General features: G+C 40.9%; 1 protein-coding gene and 1 long non-coding RNA gene across 2 annotated transcripts; both read left to right on the top strand.

The window, feature by feature from the left end:
• The first annotated feature begins 434 nt into the window (after positions 1–434).
• On the top strand, positions 435–10,640 carry LOC140246944 (uncharacterized). The gene is made up of 6 exons (XM_072326261.1): positions 435–626; positions 4,711–4,917; positions 6,230–6,317; positions 7,631–7,846; positions 9,359–10,566; positions 10,620–10,640. The coding sequence occupies exons 1-6, from the start codon at positions 435–437 to the stop codon at positions 10,638–10,640; spliced, it is 1,932 nt and encodes a 643-aa protein (XP_072182362.1).
• Positions 10,640–17,919, top strand: LOC140226437 (uncharacterized). Its single transcript, XR_011900961.1, has 3 exons — positions 10,640–10,764; positions 13,820–13,919; positions 17,809–17,919. It is a non-coding gene; the product is annotated as an uncharacterized lncRNA (long non-coding RNA).
• The last annotated feature ends 3,211 nt before the right edge of the window (positions 17,920–21,130 follow it).

Genomic DNA, 21,130 nt, shown 5'->3' with positions numbered 1-21,130 from the left:
TGTACGTGAACACCTGTATGTTGTGTATTAAGTCAATCTTGGACCATCTAGTAAGAAGATACATGCTTGTACATGTACTAGTATACACTTGTATTTCATTTTTTGTAGTTTTTTTTTGGTAGTTTTTTTGTCTTCTGTAATTCAAAATCCTCAAACCAAGAAAGTTGGAATCTACACTGAAATCTGTGGATCACCAACTTGGACTGTGTAAACATGTAGACATGTGACTTACATGCATTTTTCTAAATGACAAAAGCCATCCAATCTCTACAAACATGTACACACTGGAAATCACAGGAGTGCATACACTGTAGTTCAGTCCACAGACATAACTATAGACTGGATGTGAATTGAACTAACTGAGTGAATTAACACCATTTAGAGACTTTCATCTCATTTCATCTCACCCTGCCCCCCCCCCCCCCTTTCAGGACATGGAGCAAGCCACTGTTCAAGCTGAACCTAAGCAACTCTCTGAAGCCACTCCCACAGGTGTCACCACGGCAACCGTTCCCTGTCTGGGACTGGTAGACGCCATCATAATCAAGGAGGAGGCGGAAGGGGCTGTGTGGGACAATAATGGTACCACTCTCCACCAGCCAGGACAAACGGGACAAGTTCAACAGGTGACAAATTCCCGGCCAAGACAGCAGGATGCGTAGTTAAAGTTCTTTTGTCCTGAAAGGCAAATGTGTAATGAAAAGAATTCACACACACACGCAAAAGTCGTGTACAGTTAAGTCGAGCTATTTCCAGTAATGCTCATAATTTGAGAGGTAACTTTAGAAAGAATCACTCTGAGAGCGCAGACCTCCGCCAAGCATGCAGCTAATTTCTGCCACTGATCTTGTTCTTCCATAGAGATATCAGTGATTTCCACACATACGTGCATGCTGCAAATCGCCCGATATCCCAATAATCCTTTTATTTACGTCATGAGGTACCAGCTATGCAGCTCCATGCCCAGGAGCAGAGTGCGCGCTGTAGCGCACGTATTATTGGAAACCTCAGTTATGTGCAGCTTAACTACTCCCAAATGATTGCCCCTACAAGTTGTATCTGAAAAAAAAAAATAGAAAATCCTTCAAAAAGCAATAAAAATTCCGTGATCACTACCAAAATTTAATCATTACTTCCTTAGATATCATTATCAATAACTGTAAATGTTTTGCATTCCACCCTTTGTATTCCTTTGTAAATCTCAGACTTAAGCAGAAAATGAAAAAAACAAAAACACCCAGTCTGAGGATTTTATGCTTGCAAAGACTATATTGTGGGCATGGCTTACACAGTATGATGTATTGTGATGTCATTTCGGGAATTCTTGGCCCATCAGCTGTGTAGTGAGGTCTTGAATATTGTTTGATTTTTGCCGAATAGATGTTGAAACGACAACAAATGCCATGGGGTGACTGATGTTGCATCAGTTCTTGTGTGACTTGAGAAAGAAGAAGAAACTTTCAATGTCTTTGAATATTGTAGTTGAGGTAGCTTGATTTTTAAGTGTTCCAGTGGGTCTAGGGCAATTACCCGAGACCATTCCCCTGATCCTAACCCTTATCCTAATCCTGAAACTAATCCTAACCCTAACCCAAATTCTATACCCTTAACCTAACCCTAACCCTAATCTTTACTCTAACCTTATCACGAACCATTATTATTAAAGCTGGGGAGTAATTGCCCTGATAAGGTTTCAGTAAAGTAGTGGTTATGAGGGAAATCACAAGCCGACTAATTGTTTGGTAGACTCGGCGCAGTCATTAGTTGAGTTTGGCTAGCAAGTGGGGCCAATTTTATAACATGCATGGTGAGCAAATATCCAAAAATCATAACGACTGTTTAAAAAGTCCACGATATTGTTCTATTCCCAGTTACCCAGGCGTGGGGCCAGTTCACTGAGGAATTACTCACATGCTCGTGCGCGCTGTGTATTGTGTAGTGCTGCTTTTACGCTGTCGTCTAGCTGAGCTGTGTCTGCACGTGAGCCTCTAGTTTGTTCTTTCATCAGCCAAGGGAATATTTTTATGGCTGTAATTTTTAAATTGCAATATCTTGTCCTCTGAAATGGAATTGTGAGTTGTCTTCTAAATGTTTGTGCAAATACAGGCGTGCTATGTTGTTGCTAGCGATTAGAAGTAGTAAGTCAATGACATATATCCATGCACCATGTGTACTACCCAAAGTGCTGGAACAGTCTGCTTGCGGTGCTCTCGCGATGCAAATGCCTATCCAAACAATGCTTTATCAATATTCAATCAAAACTTTGTAATACCTTTAAAGTGACTAGAAGTCAATGTACTGTAAAGCGAATGTTTGCGTGCATTTTGATTTCACGAGTGCCAAGATTCATGAAATTATATAAAGGGATAGTACAGTATTGGTGGAGATGAGAATTGGGCTTTAAACTTTTTGCAAGATACCAAGAAAACACTTATGAAATAGTACAGAGTATACCATTCTAAGAGGAATTCAAAGTTTATTCGATGAAAATTGGGTTTGAAATGACTGAAACATCCAAAAACAAAGTAAAACAAAGCGATCATAACAAAGCGTGGTTCCCACACTTCATTAGAATCGCTCTGTTTGTATATCTCAGCTATTTTAAAACCAATTTTCATCCAATAAATGTTCAATACCTCATGGAATTACATGCTCTTTCATATTTCATAAGAGGTTTCTCATTATCTCACCAAAAAATGTTAGAAACCTGAAATTAGGTCTTAACCAAAACTGTACGATCTCTTTAGAATGCACGTGAAAGTTCTTGTCTAGATTATGCATTGAATGCCAGTGGCAGTTAGCAAAAATTTCATGCCGCAAGAAAGGCTGTCGGCTGCAGTTCGCCAAAAATTCATGCCGCAAATATATCATGTTTTATAGTAATTTAAGCTCAAGAAGATCAAAAATGATTTAGAAAATGTTTCTGTAAACTCTCAATTTTCAAATGGATGCCAGTTGATTCTGTGGTAGTCAGACACCATGGGGCTAGTTTAAACTGTTGAGGACGGATTGATTTTGCTACAACACGCATTTCCCATAGACACCTGCCCGAGTATAATCGGGATTCGTCCTCAACGGGTCAAGGATCAATCCCCTGGCTGAAGACCCAGTAGCCAGTATTCATGGGCAGTCCAATTCATTTGCTACTCCTTCAAGTACATTAGAGAAACGGGCAGTAGAAAAGCACTGGTCTTTGAATATAATGTGCATCTCATTCTCATTCTTAATGGCTGACCCCAGTCGAAATTCTCCAGCTGTGTTATGTTCTGATATACCCAGAGATCTGTGATAAACTGTACCTGGTACACAAGTCATTACAGGGATTCTCAAATATCTGAGCTGAACCAGTCCTCCTACTCCATGATATCACCATGCCTCCAGGTCCTAAAGGGGCATTCCAGACAATTTTCATGATTTCACATCATGCAGTACAGAGAATTGACAGCTCCATGTATAAATTTGTGGAATTTATTGTGGTCCTTGAGCAGAGGAACAATACTCTGAATATTATTAAACAAATTACTCTTAACAGTATTGATGACATAGGAGCCTCACATATTTCAGAAATGTACTGTGTAGCTGTGTAATACCATTACAATACCACTTGCTTAACAAGTTCACTTGTGTAAAATGTATACATGCCATCTCCTTTTTTGTTCTGCTTCCATGAGCCCCAAGTCATGCATTCTTATGGTGAGGCTGCCATGTCATCATCTTTGTTCACTGCAGTTTGTTGTAAATTTTGAAAGCGTTCTTAGACCCCGTTTCCAGTGAGGGGCTTGGCTGGACTGAGCCGCGGCCGAGCCCAGCCTCAATTGCGTGGCCGAGCCCCGCAATTTTGACCCCGTTTACAGTGTGAGGCTCGGCCCAGCCTCGCTTCAGTGTAAACGCGCAAAAGGCCAAATGCGGGGCCAAAATTGGCCTCGCATTTGGCCTCGCTCTGGAGGTGGTCTCGGCAGCGGATCGGCCTCGGCCTCGGCCTTGGCCGAGCTGCGGCCGAGCCCGGCTTTTTCTCAGTGTAAACGCAAACTGGGCCAAATGCACGGCCAATTTTAGTCTGGCTTCCAAACCCTCTGCCTGTACTATTTCGCTATTCAGGATATTAATCCCCTCAACGTCGAAAACTAGTATAGTTTAAGGTGGTTTTGTCCTGCAAAGGATTTTTTCCTTCGGCAAAGGCGTTTGCCCGAATGGCGACTTCGTCGCCACGGAATTCAGTTGGCAAAGGGTCTGAAAACCAGACAATACCAAATTGTGTTTGATTACAAGCAGAGCGGCACTACGACAAAATATTGAAAGGTTTGAATCAAAAGCGCGGCCGAGCCCGGCAGTGTAAAAGGACAAAATTGCGGTGCTTGGCCTCGCAATTGAGGCTGGGCTCGGCCCAGTCCCGCACTGTAAACAGGGTCTTTCTCTGTTTACACTGCTGGGCTCGGCCGCGCTTTTAATTCAAACCCTTCAATTTTTTTTTTCTGTAAACGGGGTCTAATTTCTCATCCCAGTCACTCTAAATTCTGAAACTCTGTACTCAGCATAACTAATCTATAGTTGTTCAAATGTAAAGGTCTGAAAATCAGCTGGAGGTCTAAGGCTTGTAAACCCAGACATCCTTGTATTAACTTGAAATATAAAGGAGAGTTCAATTGTTCCCACTTATGTGTTTACGAATGATGTCATTTCTATCATTCTTGGGGATTCCCCGTCTCACAGGTACAGCTCCAGACTCAAGCCCAGACCCAGCCCCAGGTCTTCTACCAGACGGTGACCACGTCTTACCAGCAGCAGAACCAGCAGCTCAAACAGGCTACGGCTCAAGTCATGGCTGATGTCCAGTGGGTCAACGCCGGCCGCAACAACCTGGCTGGAACCACTACAGTGGCCATTGACCCCTTGGTCTACGAGACTGCCTACTTACAGGTTAGTGGTCACTACTGGTTAACTCTCAGAAAGTGGACACCATGTGGAAGCTTGTATGACTCCAGGGGGTGTTTCATAAAGCTGTTCTTAAAGTTACGAATGACTCAAGAACGACTGGTGATCAGTTCTTGTGCTGAAGTATGGAAATTGTGATAGGTATATCACATCAGAACGTGTTCCAGTTGTTCTTAAGTCATTTGTATTATAAGAACAGCTTTATGAAACACCCCCAAGATGAGTTTACTTCCCCCAGCACAATGCATGTACAGTGTACAGCAGTATACTCACAATTTTTTTGATTGTCAGCAATTTGCAAAAGATACATGCTGTAAAAATGGATGTCAACCTCAAATTTGCAGAATGATTTGTGCTGCAAATATTTTTGGTGTTACAGTAGTGCATATGTAAATGTTATGTAATGAGGTTCTATTTATCATTTTATGATATATTGCAGAGGCAATATTAACCAGTTCAGTACAAAATGATGACTGCAGGGGGACAATGGGGTTTATTTTATAGGAAGTGTAGAAAGAAGTTGTAGACCTCCAACCGTACTGAATTTGGAGGAAAGAATCTGAATTGTGACCATTCCCAGCTCTTGTTTTAACAGGAGTTTCCTATTTTTCTGGATAATATTAGTACACACTCCTATGGGAACTGCTGTTTCTTTCCTACTTTTGATCCAAATCGTCCCTATTTTTCAGTCAGAAAGGTTGGGAGGTCTGAAGTTCATTGTTTTTTGTGTTTTGTTTGTTTGTGTGTTTGTTTTTGCATGAGAAATTATCTCTTTTACTCTTTCCCTTAGAATTGTGCAAACTTGCAGGCTTTTCATCAACTTGTAGAGTTTTACAGTGTGTAACATGTTTACTTTTTTTTTGTCATAAGCATTTAGAAACTGTGTTTTATAAAAAAAGAAAGTAGAAATTGGTAGTAATTGCACGTTTTATGTCCTGAAAACAGAATGTGATTTTTGACTTCCAAACATGCTTTACATTTGAATATTGATTTGTGGAGATTTACTGTACACGCCATATATTTCGCGAGTCTTAAATTTTCGCGAATTGGGAATTCCCTACGATTTCGCGAGTCGTTAAATATGCGATCGTGGAGTGCTGTACTGAAAGGAGAAGAGTACATGCGTACGTCACATTCACATCAGGATCAGAGTCAATGTTTTCGCATGTCTTTAATTTCGCGAATAGCACCTGACTCGTAAACTTCGCGAAATATTCAGCGTATACAGTATATCCTTGCCACTGATACACGTAATATTAACATATCATTCTATGTTCTGTGATTTCTTCTTTTGCAGCAGACGCAGGCAAACAATACAACCAAAGCAGACGGGAACGCCCTGGAGGAAGAGAATGATACCATCACAATTTCTGCGCCAAAACGCAGTATGTCAAAAGATTTTCCATGTCTCCTTTTACCACTGAGGCACTAAGCCAGTACTGTAAAATTTAATATTTTTGCGTGACTTATTTTTCGCGCTCGGCAGGGTGAGAACAGTTTCACATTTTTTTTTTTATGCGGGATTAAGACATCTACTACTGGAATATACACTGTAGTAGCAAGCACAAATATTCGCATGCTTTTATTTTTGCGCTAGTTTCTGGTTGTGCGAAATGCGTGAAAATTTCAACACATCAAAGATTTCCACTTTTACAGTATTGTACCTTACTGTAGCTCCATAACCCAAGCGCAGTATGTGGAAATAATTTCTACGTCTCATTTTACTAAGGCATTACAGCACTACTGTGCCTCGCTGTAGGTCCATACCCATTTTATCAGGAGAATTTGCCACTATTTTACCTCACTGCAGCTTCACCCCCAAACACAGGATGCATAAAGAAATTCTAAGTTCAGTTTTACCAAAGCACTACGCAACTCTTGTGCCTTAGTATACAAACTGTAGCTCCATACCCCAACGCAGTATGTAGAAAGGATGGATTTCTGTGTCCCCTTTTAGCAAGCATACAACTCGGTCCAGTGAATTTAGACCAATGCATTTCCTTTTCAATCTTTCAACCTGTAAATCTCCAGCCGGTAATATTTTAAAGAAGACCTTCAAATGATTTAAGACTTGAATTGAGTATAGTGGATACTGAGTTTCAAATTTCATAATGGTTGTGATGAGAAGAAAAGTACTGTATAAGTGGATATTTTCGCGCGACTAATTTTTCGCGCTTGGCCGGGTAAGAAGAGTTTCGCGTGTTTTTAATTTCGCGGAATCAAGACATCACGCACAGGTTACCCATATAGAAAGCAAAAATATTCGCGTGCTTTTATTTTCGCGCTAGTTTGTTGATGCGCGAAATGCGCGAAAATTTCAACACCGCGAAAATTTCCACTTTTACAGTAGTTTAGAAATTCGTAACAAATTACAATTTACAAGGATGATGACACAGCAGCTTCATATAAGAAGGCATGAGTGGATTTGTTATTTAAAGCAGATGATATTGTAGTAAAATTACATTTCTGCTTTACTGGAATACTGTACATGTGAGCCTCCGATTTTGTTATCCCTTTTCAGTGTATTTTATATTTTGGCTTTTTTTTTTTTTTCAAAATATTTGTTTATCTACTCAAGGACCTCAGTGCATTTCACAAATCTGTATATGCCAGTATGGACTTAGGTACAACATGACATAAAAAATCATATTGTCTCAATTGCCCCTTTAACTTCAGAAATGCTGTTTTTTCTCCAAAGATCTACAGAATGTCATCGTCATGTCCACAAACTTTCATGAGGATGGACGTCGTAAATGGGATAAGAAGTACATCTGTCTGTACTGTGAGAAGCCCGTCACCAAACTACCGAGGCATCTAGTGAAAGTTCACTACAATGAAGCAGCCGTCATCGACTTCGTTCATGAAAAGGACCAAACGACGAAGGAGGCAAAGTTGGCTAAACTCCGAAACCTTGGTAGGCGAATGTGAGATGAAGGGTGTGAACACCCTGCTGAGTCAGTATCTCATGAGTTCTCTGACAAAACTGGAACTAGCAACTCAAAAGAAGAACTAATATAATACTTCCTATGCAAGCAGCACTAGGAAAATGTTTAAGCAGGATCTGTCATACACTGCACAAGAAGGAAAATCCTGTTAGATTACAGACCCATCACCATCACCAGACTATGATATAGTTGATTTTACAATTTTAAAGCATACATGATTTTTGTCTTTAGTACTGTATGCATGTTATTTATGTCAGCTCCTTCACTGGGTATTGTACAACATTGGAGCACTGTATATGTTACAGCTTATTGATAGCTTCTGTGTTTCCACAGTTAAAGGTGCATAGTCCTTGTAGTGTAGAGGGCGCTATTGATGATACTGCCGATCACCGTTAGCATTGATATGAAGATTACCGAAGTTTAGCTGTCATCAAGAGTAAAGTGCGTAGGTGTTGCTAAGTAACGTTGCCTTTGTTGTCTTCTCTGCGCATTGCGCAGTCTGTAGTAATGCCAGGGTGCGTGCATATGTGCTTGTTATTATGACATCACAAAAGAAGTTTGCTAAAGCTGTCATCCCCCTCTACCGAATCATGAGCCGAACTGTGATCCGACCACTGGCTACAGTGAATCGGACTTCTTCGGACTCGCGAAAGTGGGCCAAAGCGTAAGCGCTAAAGAGGAGTCAATAGCGTAGAACTCTATAGGAAACTTGCGCCAATTCCCCGCTAACGCATTTGACTAAAACACCGGAACCATGCACCTTTAAAGTGTGTCCAGGATTATTGAGTCCCATTTAGTGTAGCAGTGATGTCATGCCTTCACATGTAATACTGGGCAAAAAAAAACTGTGTCCCTCAGAAAGGACTTGGTATGGTGTGTGATAGAGTCACACACACACACACACGCACACACCATTAACCTGCCAAAGTACCACAACTCCTCATAGTTTGCCCCAGTTTAGAAGCAAATTGGCAGCAAGTGGTATGTACCCCCCTCATTGGCCCCAATTCACGAAGGTGGTACAATCTTTGTCCATGGTTTAAACCATGGACAAAGATTGTACCACCTTTAGTGAATTCGGGCCACTGTGTCATTTCAAGAAGATGAAGACACATCACTTGATATGTTGAATTGCCACAATTTCAGAGTTGCTGGTGCCAAAACTATATTGATGTAAAGTACATTTAGAGTGGCTCTGGACATTTGGAATTGTCAGCAACTTCATTAACCTGTTGAGGATGAGTCCTAAGTATACTCGGGCAAGTGTCTATAAGAAATGCATCTTGTAGCAAAATCAGCCCGTCCTCAATGGGTTAAGTTGAAATATGTACTTTAATAATTGCTGCCAGCGTACATATTTCATGCCAATGGGAACATACTGTAGACCAAACAAGACTTATGTTGAAGTGGTAGTGCATAAAGAAGGATTGTAATTGCTGACTGCGTGTTTTACGAAAGTTTTTGTTTGTTTCCCTCTACAGGTAACCACAGGCACAACATGGATGTCTTACAGAAGGGTAAAGGAAGCCTCATGGTGAAAAAGCGACCATCGCCCGGAGCCGATCCCCGCGACTACATTCCATGCTCGTACTGCTACGCATACTACGTCAAGCGGGACCTGTGGAAACATGACTGTCCCCTCAACGGTTTGAGAGACAAGTCGAAGGAGAAGAGTGGGGAGTCAGAGGAAACGGTTTTATCGGTGTCACACCGCGATTGCACTTTGGAGGAGCTGCGAGCAGAGGTGCTCGGTATGAACAAAATGGACGATGTGTCGCACTGTATCAGTTACGATCCTCTCATACTGGAACTTGCCCAAAAGGAGTGTCTCAAGCTGAACCACGATCGTGACGAAGCGATCTCCATCAAACTCAGACTCCGCGAGCTGGGTCGTCTCCTCCTAGAGCTCCGGTTTGTCAGCGGCGATCCCCTCGCCACGCTTCACACCTTCATCGACCCGACCAAGTTTCAGAACGTTGTCATCGCGGCGCGGCGCCTGGCGGGTTTCAACCATCGGCGGTACAACAACGCTTCTCCGAGCTTGAACACGAATGTCGGGTACTCGCTGAAGAAGTGTACCTACCTTTTGCAGGCCAAAGCTTCAGGTATGGGAGATACAATGGCCTATAAGAGAGCCTCAGAGTTTCATGACATGCTCGAATTTCAGTTTGGTGACGAGACCTCTCTCCCTCACTTTGGAAGTATTCTGGATGAAGGGAGGGGAAACCCCAAGTGGCTTTCCCTGGCTCAGGATGTTGCTTGTTTGACGTCCTATCTCAAACGGATCGCGCATGAACAGATGAGAATGCTGCACACCAATGAGGATGTCTACGACGCGTGGCTCAACCTGAGCGAGATTGCTCTCACACAAGTGATCCTCTTCAACCGACGTCGACTAGGCAGCATCACCAAGATGAAGCTTGCCGACTACGCTCGCAAACACCAACCCCTTCACCCCGACGTCCACGTGGTCTACGACGCCATGAGTCTCTTTGAGAAGGAGCTCTGTAAGAAGCTGACCCGTATCGAGATCATCAACAAGAAAGGCAAAGTGGTCCCCGTCCTACTCACAGACGAAATCAAACTCTGGATTGACATCCTGGTCGCCAAGCGACACGAAGTAGGCATCCCAGACACCAACGAGTTCCTCTTTCCGGTGATCCAGCCCGATTCCAGGGTCTCCAACTCGGTGTGGGGGCTGGAGTGTCTGCAGCGCTTTGCCTTTGAGTGTGGGGCCAGCAGTCCAGAGAACCTCCAGTGTAAGCAGCTCAAGAACCACATCGCCACGCTGAGTCAGATCCTGAACCTCAAGGACAACGAACTCTGTATCGTGGCTAGACTAACCGGACATGATGTCAGGATTCACGGTCCGGATGCCATGTTGCAGGTCAGTATACAAATGATGCACAGGTTAGAGTGGATCGGCAAGAATTGGATGCGCGACTTTAACTTTGATACTGTTTAAACCCACGAGCGCGGTGAGTGGGTGTTAGACTTCCAAAATTAAACAAGAGCATCCAATTCTCACTGATTCACAAAATTGGCCTTTGCATCATTTGTGTTATAAAACGGGCCCGTAAATTTATGAAATACAACCATTTTCCCCATCATATGTCCGGTACACCTACAACACAATACAATATACTTGAGCCATGCATTCGGATTTTACCGGACGCATGGCTCAGTGTGGATCAGTATAAATCAGATGTGCATGATAATTGACCAATCAGATTGCAAAGATTCTAAATCCCATTTTATTAAATCTCATTACTTCAAAACCAGAAATGTTTAAAAGCTTGAAACTTTTGGAATTTTGTAAGGAGCAAACATTTACAAAAGTTAAATGTGCTCAATTTTATTTATTTTTTTTAATTTTCATGTGATGCAGTTTATGCCAGTAGCAGTTTGTGAAAGTATCCTGCCACTAAAAGGCTGTCAGCTCCACTTTGCATAAGTTTTATGCAGCAGATGTTTCTGTTTTTTACAGTGACTTTTCCAACTTTCTTATCGTATAGTCGGCGGTCATCCGAACTGTCATATATAGTTTTCGCGTAAGACTGATATTTTTTGATAATCACGCTTGAAATTTACCCATTTTTCAATCGTGATTGCTACACTTAAATGTCTGGCATTTCCAATTATTTTTTTTAATACATCAGACTTTAATTCTTACCCTAATATGTGATGTTTTCATCAAATTGTATTTGTAGGAATTATGCGAGAAATTGCCTAAGAGCTACTTCTATGTCTTTTTTTTTTTCCTGCAAAGACCATTGTCATAACACTTGTGTTTCCCCAATATACACATTGTACGACAGTTCGTTTGATCGCGCGCACAGTACTTGCGGTTACCAAACTGTCGTACTGTACGGTATATCACTTATAGTAATGTATAGTACGTATGCAAAGTCATTACGCCCAAAAATTATACGACAGCTTTGTTGACCATGCACACTGTGTTTGTGGTCATTCAACCTATTCTTTATGGGAGAGGCTGGCATATTGCTGGTTTTTGACTCGCGCGTCAATGGGGAAAATTTATTATTAGAGCAGTATGAAATGACAAAATTGCATAAAAGATATTAATTGCAAAAAAAAAAATACACTAACTTAAAACTGAGAATTTCTCAGTATGTATAATGTAATGTCCATTAGTGAAATGACTAAAAATCGCACAAACAAATCTCAAAATCGAAATTAAAGAAAGAAAAGTGATTTTAATGATTCTGTAAATTCCTGTCTCTCTCCTCATTCTCGTTACAACAAAGTATGAATTAACTAGAGAAGCACTCTCAGAGTGCAGACCTTCGCCAAGCATGCAGCTCATTTCCACCACTGATCTTGTTCTTCCATAGAGATATCGGTGATTTCCACCCATACGTACTTGTATAAGTTTTTTTATAGCATTGTGTGCGGAAAGTCGCCCGATTTCCCAATATAGAAACCTTTTGTTACGTCATAAACTTTCAGCTGCATGGCGCGCCTCGCCCTAGCAGAAACTACATTGTAGAGCACGCACTTTAGTGCGCGCATGCAAACCTCAAATGCGCGCAGCCTGAACTCCCAAGTTCATTCACCCTACCTGCCAAAATATCAAAAATCCTTCATAAATTCCCAAAAAATTCTCAGATCACTACCAAAAGTAATCATCTGTTACTTGTATCATTCTAAACCTTTCCTGCAAGTTTCATTCAAATCCGTTAGCTACTTTCTGAGATATTTTGCACACGGACAAACTAACAAACCAACGGTAACGAAAACATAACCTCCTCCCTTGGCGGAGGTAATGAATCCTGACATAGTAGGGAACTTTAGATTTGCTGCGCGGACGTTTGAGACGTCGCTTGAGCTGGACGTTCTCCTCTCCCCTGCTTCGTGCTGAAAAATAGCTTTAGATTACGCTGAGACAAAAGGTATAAAAAACAGAATGGCGCCCCCATATGATCAGTGCATCAAGTAGCTCTCTACGTCGTGAACTGAGCGGACGAAAAAATAGCCGAGAACATGTAGTGAAAACTCAGGTATGCGAGCTATAAAATAGATCACATGTGATACACGATTCTGCGCATGCTCGGACCGGGTTTTTTTCCCCCCTCTGAACGTCCCCGTCGCGAAAATCTAAAGCTCCCTTTTGACTATTGATCAGATAGAGAACACGTGTCTCTCAAACAGTAATTTGCCAAATTTGCCAAATTAAATCCTCATGAAAATTACCGTGCGCTCTTATACAGTATGGAGAACTCTGCTCTTTAATAGCAGGTTTCTGTCTTTCTGTCAGACTTTTCAGCTAACACATTCTTGGTTCATTCATAATCATTGTGGATGCCGTGGCTCTGCGTGGAAATTAAATTGAGCTTTGAACATTCTGTTAGATACATCTTTGATCTCTGTGGATTGATATTACAGTGTATGTTGGCAATACCTTACAATACATGTATATGAAGAGTTTCATCATTAAATGAGTTAACTCCGTCATTGTAAAATTAAAATGTTTGCACTTGAAGCTGTAAAAAACAAAGAAAATGATCATGAACTTTCAGGATATCTTTCATCATTACTTGATGAATACAGTCAACCTTGCCTAAGTCGAATCTATTTTTAGACAGAAGAAATAGCTTTGACTTAGATAAAATTTCACTTATGAAGGATTAAAATCAATAGAATATAAAGATAAAGGACTTAAGACCTTTGACTAGGCAATTATTCAACTTATGAGAGGTTGACTTAAGCAAGGTTGACTGTGTTTCCTGTTTTGTTTTGTGAGGTATCACTAGAAAGGTTTTGTTCGGCCCTATTTGATGATGGACATGCTATGCACTTATTCCATTTTGCTATTAAACTCTTCATGTGCTCATATAAATCATGGATGCAATGAGTGTCCAGTCAGTATTGCAGAATGTGACATCTATGCAACCAAATGTTTTTCTCTGTGATTCCCAAAGGTCATCAAGTTGTGTAAAGTGCTCATCTCCATAGAGAATGGAGATAGGTCTAGACCGGTGGCCCAGTCTCTCGATGACATCCCACTCTTCAGAGATGAAGGTAATATCCCATTCCTCCATCACATTTAAACTTCCCTTCAAGGGACTGTACAGTACTGGTTGAGGTGAAGATTTAGCTTGAAATGTTTTGCGAGATATGTAGAAACCACTCTATGAAATATTAAAGAGCATACAATTCTAAGGTGAATAAAAAGTTTGTTTGATAAAACCTGTTTTGAAATGACTGAGATATCTTAAAATAATTTAAACCAAGAGATCCTAATAAAAGTTGTGGCCTGCCAGGTTTCCTAGGATCGTTTTTTTTTTTTATTTTTTTTTTTTTATCTCAGCCATTTCAAGGCCAATTTTCATCAAATAAACGTTCAATCCTTCTTGAAGTTACATGCTATTTCATTTTTGTCTCGCCCACCGGAGGTGAAGGCGAGACTAAGGGATCCAAATGGCGTCCGTCCGTCGTCCGTCCGTCGTCCGTCGTCCGTCCGTCGTCCCTCACAAATGTTAAAGTTTACCTGCAAGACTCTCTTATGATGCATAACTTGGCAACTGTTACAGCAATGGCAGCCACACTTGGGTGATAGAAGCACTAGGGGTATCTTCATGTTATGGTGTTGTCGGAGGTCATGTGATGATGTCAAAGGTCATTTGAGGTCATATATTAAAGAGTATGTGCAAGACTCTCTTTTCTATGTTAAAGTTTACCTGCAAGACTCTCTTTTGACAAATAATTTCACATAAGTTGCTTAGATTACAACCTAACTTGGGTCATAGATGCACTAGGGGTACCTTCATGTTATGGTGCTGTTGGAGGTCACAGGATAAGGTCAAAGGTCATTTGAGGTCATACGTTCAAGTTTACTTGCAAGACTCTCTTATCACACGCAACTCGACACATGTTGCTACAATGGCAATCAAACTTGGGTGATGGATGCACTAGGGGTACCTTCATGTTATGGTGCCGTAAGAGGTCACATGATAAGGTCAAAGGTCATTTGAGGTCATGCGTTAAAGTTTACTTGGAAGACTCTCTTATCACACGTAACTCGGCACATGTTGCTACAAACTGTACAATGGCAATCAAACTTTGGTGATGGTAGATGTCTCTTGGGAAGTTGAAGGTAACCACAAGGTTAAAGGTTACAGACGGGGGTCAACGGACTTTTAGGGCCCAATGTTAAGTTTTTAGGGCGCATTTCGTTTATGGCTCATAACTTTTGATCCCTTTGTCCGTTTGTGACCAAACTTAGATGGAAGATGTCCCTTGGGGAGGTGAAGGTCGTCACAAGGTCAAAGGTCACAGACAGGGGTCAACAAACTTTTAGGGCTCAATGTTATGTTTTTAGGGCGCGTTTTGATTGTGGCTCATAACTTTTGATCCCTATGTCCGTTTGTGACCAAACTTGGACGGTAGATGTCCCTTGGGGAGTTAAAGGTCATCACAAGGTCAAAGGTCACAGAAAGGGGTCAACAAATTTTTAGGGCCCAATGTTAAGTTTTTATGGCGCATTTCGATTATGGCTCATTACTTTTGATCCCTTTTTCCGTTTGTGACCAAACTTGGATGGTAAATGTCCCTTAGGGTGTTGAAGGTCACCACAAGGTCAAAGGTCATAAGCAGGTCAATTAACTTCTGGGAGTTATAAAAAATATTAATTCCTTGTACGCGAATGGGCGAGACACCATTTGGCGATTGCCTTGTTTTTGTAAGATGTTACTCATTATCTTACCAAAAAAGTGTTATAAACCTGAATCCTCACCTTAACCAGTACTGTACAGTCCCTTCAACCCTTTCTGTGTAAGGAACTTTCGGCTATGGCATTTTCTGTCTCAATGGACACACAAACCACGTACAGAGTTTACATAATTCCTTCATGAAGGATTACATTCAAATCATTATCAAAATGTTTTATTGTCTTGTGCAAGGATTCACGTATTACATTCATTGTTAGATGATTTGTTTTTTTGTTTTTTGTTTTTTGCAAATAAAAAGTCACAATTTTTTGAGAAATTATCTGAATTAATTTCACAGTGGAACTTATTATAATGAGGTGAAGTAATATAAACTCTCTAAAAAAAATGTGATTTGCAGGTCCAAAATCTTTACATTTCTGCGTGTTTTATACCCAGAAGTAGTTCAAGTATCTCTTTCGAAAACTTCACAGAATTTTGCATCTAATAGGTGAAGAATAATGTCTCCCAACATTGTATTATATGTGATGTCTTAGTACATCCCAAGAGTTAAAAAACAGAAAGGAATTTAAAACTAACCCTGTATCACTAAAAAAATACTTAAATTATAATTTTGTACCAACTACTGTATACGCTATAATTTTCGCGTACATAAATTTTCGCGAATTGCCGCTGTCACACATTTTCGCGAGTGGTTAAATTCGCGATTGGGGCACCAGAGAAAATATGACGTGGCAAAGAAAGTGTGAATTTTCAACTTACGAGCAAATAAGAATGATACTAGTTGTACACTGCGTGAAAAAGACTTACCAAACTCTGCGAACTACTAAGTTAGAATTCAACATTTTTGAAGTGGTTATGTCCATCGCGCTAGATTTCTGACGAGTGATCCCCTTGCGATAATGGATTGGCTCTCTACCGTATTCGTAAGTAGACGTGGACGTGCTATAGTGTATGTACGTAAACAAGCTTAGCCAGTATGGTCTGTTCGGTAAGCCGTGACATGGTATACTAGTACTGAAATGTTCGTATCATCAAGGCATGAGATTCATTTTGGAAGGTAATATTTACGCGTGTTGTTAATTTCGCGAATAGCTCCCGACTCACGAAATTCGCGAAATAAAACCCCCGCGAAATATATAGCGTATTATACAGTATAATGGTTTGCATTTTTTTTTTAGGGGGAGGGGGTTAAAAAAAATAAGTGGAAATGAGATCTTATTCGTCCTCCATCATGAAGAAGTTTCCAGTTTTATCATTCTGAGGAAAGGTCTGACTCACTTACCCTTACAATATGCCAGATTGTGAAAGAAATCTAATTTTTAGGGTTGCAAAAGGTGTAGGCGCAACTTAAACTGGAGTCAATGCTGCATAGAGGGCGGTGAGTTGGCTCAGTCGGTAGCGCGTCTGCCTCACGATCACGCGGCCCGGGTTCGAACCCGAGTCTGGACTGAGCAATGTTGTGTGTAAACATACATTGTACCGTCCCCTCTAGCAAGAGGCAAAACACTCTGTCCCTCGGATAGGACATAAAATGGAGGTCCCGTGTATGAGAGAGTCGCAGCTCATGCACGTAAAAGATCCCACTTCATTCATTCATCGCAAAGAACAGGGTGTCTAACCCGGTGAAGTGGTCCCCACCCCACACATCCAACTGGACCCCATGGAAGACCAGCTTAGTGTAGCTGAATATGGGCTATCCAGCCATCTTCACAGATGGAAAATGAACAACAACAGAACAACAACTACTGGCACTAGTCAGATGGTCCAGGACTTGTAAAAATCACTGTCAGACTGGTAACTTTTTCAGGAATAAACTAGTAATAGGTGGGAAAACTGGGTACCTACTGGTATAGACAGACATGTTGGGCCAGTAGAACAAAAAAATGGGTTAAAGGGATTGTGTAGATTTGGTTGAGACCTAACTTCAGGTTTCTAACATTTTTTTTTTTTTTCCAGTGAGATGATGAGAAACCTCCTATGAAAAGTGATGGAGTGTATAATGTCATTTTTTTTTAATGTTGTTTTTGGATGTCTCAGCCATTCCAAGCCGATTTTCATCAAATAAACTTTGAATTCCTCATAAATTGGTGGGCTCTGTGTTTTTTCGTAAGTGGTTTCTTGGTATCTTGCAAAAAGTTAAAAGCCCACTCTTCATCTCCACCAATAATATACCATCCCTTTAATGTCCAGCCCTGCTGGAGTTGAAAGTTAATTCTTCCGCTGTCTTTCCAACTCTCTAGAAATAACAGTTGAGTACAACTTCCTTGACGACGGGTTCCTGGAGACTCAGCTTGGAGTGACGGAGCAGCCCAGGAGGAGACCGTCAGCCAAGAAATCTCACAAAAAGAAACACAAGACGGCATCGGCCTCCAATTCTACCAAATCAAGTATGACGGCTTTTTTTCTTTTTCTTTCCTCTCTTCTTATCTTTTATTTTTGTGTTCCGTTTCTTTTGTTTTTCTTCTTTTCCTTCTTCAAATTTGTTTCTTCTACAGTACTTCGCTCTCTTCTTTCTGTTCATTCAATTCTTTTCTTTTTTATGCTTCTTTTTCTCTAACCCTTTCTTTGTATTCTTTGCTTAATTCTTTATTTTCTCTATCTTTTTCTTCTTTTCATTTTCTTCTCTTCTTTACAGTTATAGATTGCCATGAGTTATGTTATTGCACTTGTAATGATTGACTGGTTTGCTACATTTTTCCTTGTCTATTAGGGGCGGTTCTATTGCCATTACCCCATGGATAATTACCCTAGATCATTCCCCTGACCCCAACCCTGATACGATTTGGGATGCATATTTTCACCGGGCTTTGCACCTAGTTACATTTCTTCTGTTCTTCTGTCTCTCGTGTTACATTTCTTCCTCATTCTTCTTCATCTTCTCTTCTCTTTTAATAAGTTTGAATGACCGGCATATATTGTACATAATTAACATAAACTTTTTTTGTCCCCGCCGAACGAGTTCGAGCAGGGGACTATGAAACGGGCTCCGTACGTGTGTGTGTGTCCGTCTGTCTGTCTGTCCGTCGTCCGTCTGTGCGTCCGTGTGTGATCAAAATGTTCAAAATGCTACTCCTTCGCCATTTCTAACTCGATTTTGATTCTGTTTGCTTTATATGATAGCACTACATGGGAGCTTTGAAACTTCTATACAGAATTTCTGTTGTGACCTTTGACCTTGACCTTTGACCTATATTGTACATTTTGCTTCAAAATGCTACTCCTTCGCCATTTCTAACCCGATTTTGATTCCGTTTGCTTTATATGATGGCACTAGGTGAGGGCTTCAAAACTTCTACACAGAATTTTGACCTTTGACTTGTTTGACCTTTGACCTTGATTTTTGACCTATATTGTACATTGCCTACAAAATGCTACTCCTTCGCCATTTCTAACCCGATTTTGATTGCGTTTGCTTTATGTGATGGCACTAGGTGAGGGCTTCAAAACTTCTACACAGAATTTTGACCTTTGACTTCTTTGACCTTTGACCTTGATTTTTTACCTATATTGTACATTGGCTACAAAATGCTACTCCTTCGCCATTTCTAACCCGATTTCGATTCCGTTTGCTTTATGTGATGGCACTAGGTGAGGGCTTCAAAACTTCTACATAGAATTTTGACCTTTGACTTCTTTGACCTTTGACCTTGATCCCTTTACCTATATTGTACATTTTGCTACTAAATGGTACTTCCGGCGGGAACATATATTACGCACCGCGTAATTTCTACTTTTCCTTGTTTTTTTTTTTTGGATAATCATTGAGAACAGTGATATATTGTATTTGAAATATCTGTTTTTGTTTTGTATAATAGGTTAATTTAATTGTGCAATGGTTAAGATGAATAAGATTGACCCTTTGTTGTTTTATGTATTTTTTTTTTTCATTGCTACACTGTATTTTGTGAGTATTTTTAATGTATTCATGACCATTTGTTAACAATGTCTGTAATTTAGCCTCCGGGCTGCGAAAGATATTGATCAATAAAACACCTTTTCAATTTAATTCAATTCAAATTCCTAATATTTCTGCTTCATGTTCTTTTTCTCACGTAGCAGCTTGTTGTTTTCCTCTCTCACAGTCTTTCTCACTGTTTTTATCCTCATCGGTACATCTGGGTTTGCCACTTTGGGCAAAGCGGCACTATATGAGAGTTCACTATGCAGTGGACTCCCGTTATAACAAAGTCCTCGGGACCGGCAGTTTTCTTTCGTTATATCGAAATTTCATTATAACCGAACAAATAAACAATAAAAATGCATAGAGGCAAAAATATTGCGGCCTGAATTTTTATTTCGTTGTAACCGGCTAACCGGAATTTCGTTATAACCGTGTTCGTTGTAACGGGAGTGCACTGTATTTTGTGTTTCATGATCTGCCCTATCCCTTAATGATGCCCTAACATTATGTGTGTGTGTCGCATGAAATTTGAATAAATGAATTTGATGTAAGTCGGGTGTCATTCTTTGTGGCCCATTGCATAAAACTTACCGTTGAATTTCAATGGTAACTATTGTCAAAATTAGGCGTCACAGCCAATCAGCATCAAGGATTATGAGCTTTACCGCTAATTTGAAGACTTACCGCTAGAAAGGAGCGGTAAGTCCTGCGGTAAGGGTTTTATGCAACGGGGCACAGAATTGAATATTCAGAGACTTATGTTGGATTATCTAACTTATTATGTTATTGCAACATTTATGCAACTGGGGTGTTGTACTTAATGCAACTGACATGTCAGATAATCAAATGTGGTTATTTCTTCATTTCTGGATGAAAAAAAAAAGTGTAGCTTCCATTACATTACAGCAGACCATCCATAGCTACAATGACTACTTCCATAATAGTGTATGTTAAAGTTCGTTGTTATCAGTGGATGACCTCTGATCCCAGCAATTTATATGCTTTACAGAATGGACATCTTGAAGGATAGGAATTCATACAATGATGTTTCTAAGACAGGGTAGTTATAAATAGCTGTCTTATGCCATTCAATTTCTTCTACAGCCTCCAAAAAGAACCGAACTAAATCCTCCTCGGACAGTCCTCGCAAGAAGCCTCAGAAGCGTCCCTGGACTCCCGAGGAGAAGGCAGCGGTCTTTGAGATGTTCCAGCACGAAATCCTGCAAAACAAGCTCCCGGGGAAGGGCCCCATCCAGCAGCTGTTGGCACGGCAACCCGTCCTCTGCCACCGGACCTGGAGCAACGTCAAGGACTTCATCAGGAACTACCTAGTGACCAAGTCCCGCCAGGGGCTTCTGTAGCCTGGTGACGAGGCGAGGTGAGGCGAGCTGACAGTGTCTCGGCTTCGTACGGCTGACCGCCAAAATCCAGGCAGGATCTGGGTAACGATAGTGAGCCCTCTCTTGGCCTCGTTTGTCCAATCTTGCCCTGCACATGATGTACAGTTTTCAGTCTCTGAAGATTTCCTCAAAGAAGACTACTTCCGTGACCGTATGGAAACTGAGGGGAAGTTGTCCGTCTGTCTGTCTGTCTGTCTGTGTCTCTGTCTGTCTGTTATCAGTTTTCTTTCTCTTCCAGCCATTCTATGGTTCTTGCAACCA

This window comes from Diadema setosum, chromosome 3 (assembly GCF_964275005.1).
Source record: "Diadema setosum chromosome 3, eeDiaSeto1, whole genome shotgun sequence".
NCBI lineage: Eukaryota > Metazoa > Echinodermata > Echinoidea > Diadematoida > Diadematidae > Diadema > Diadema setosum.
The sequence above is the reverse complement of the archived record's forward strand: the minus strand, read 5'-3'. Positions and strand labels throughout refer to the sequence as shown.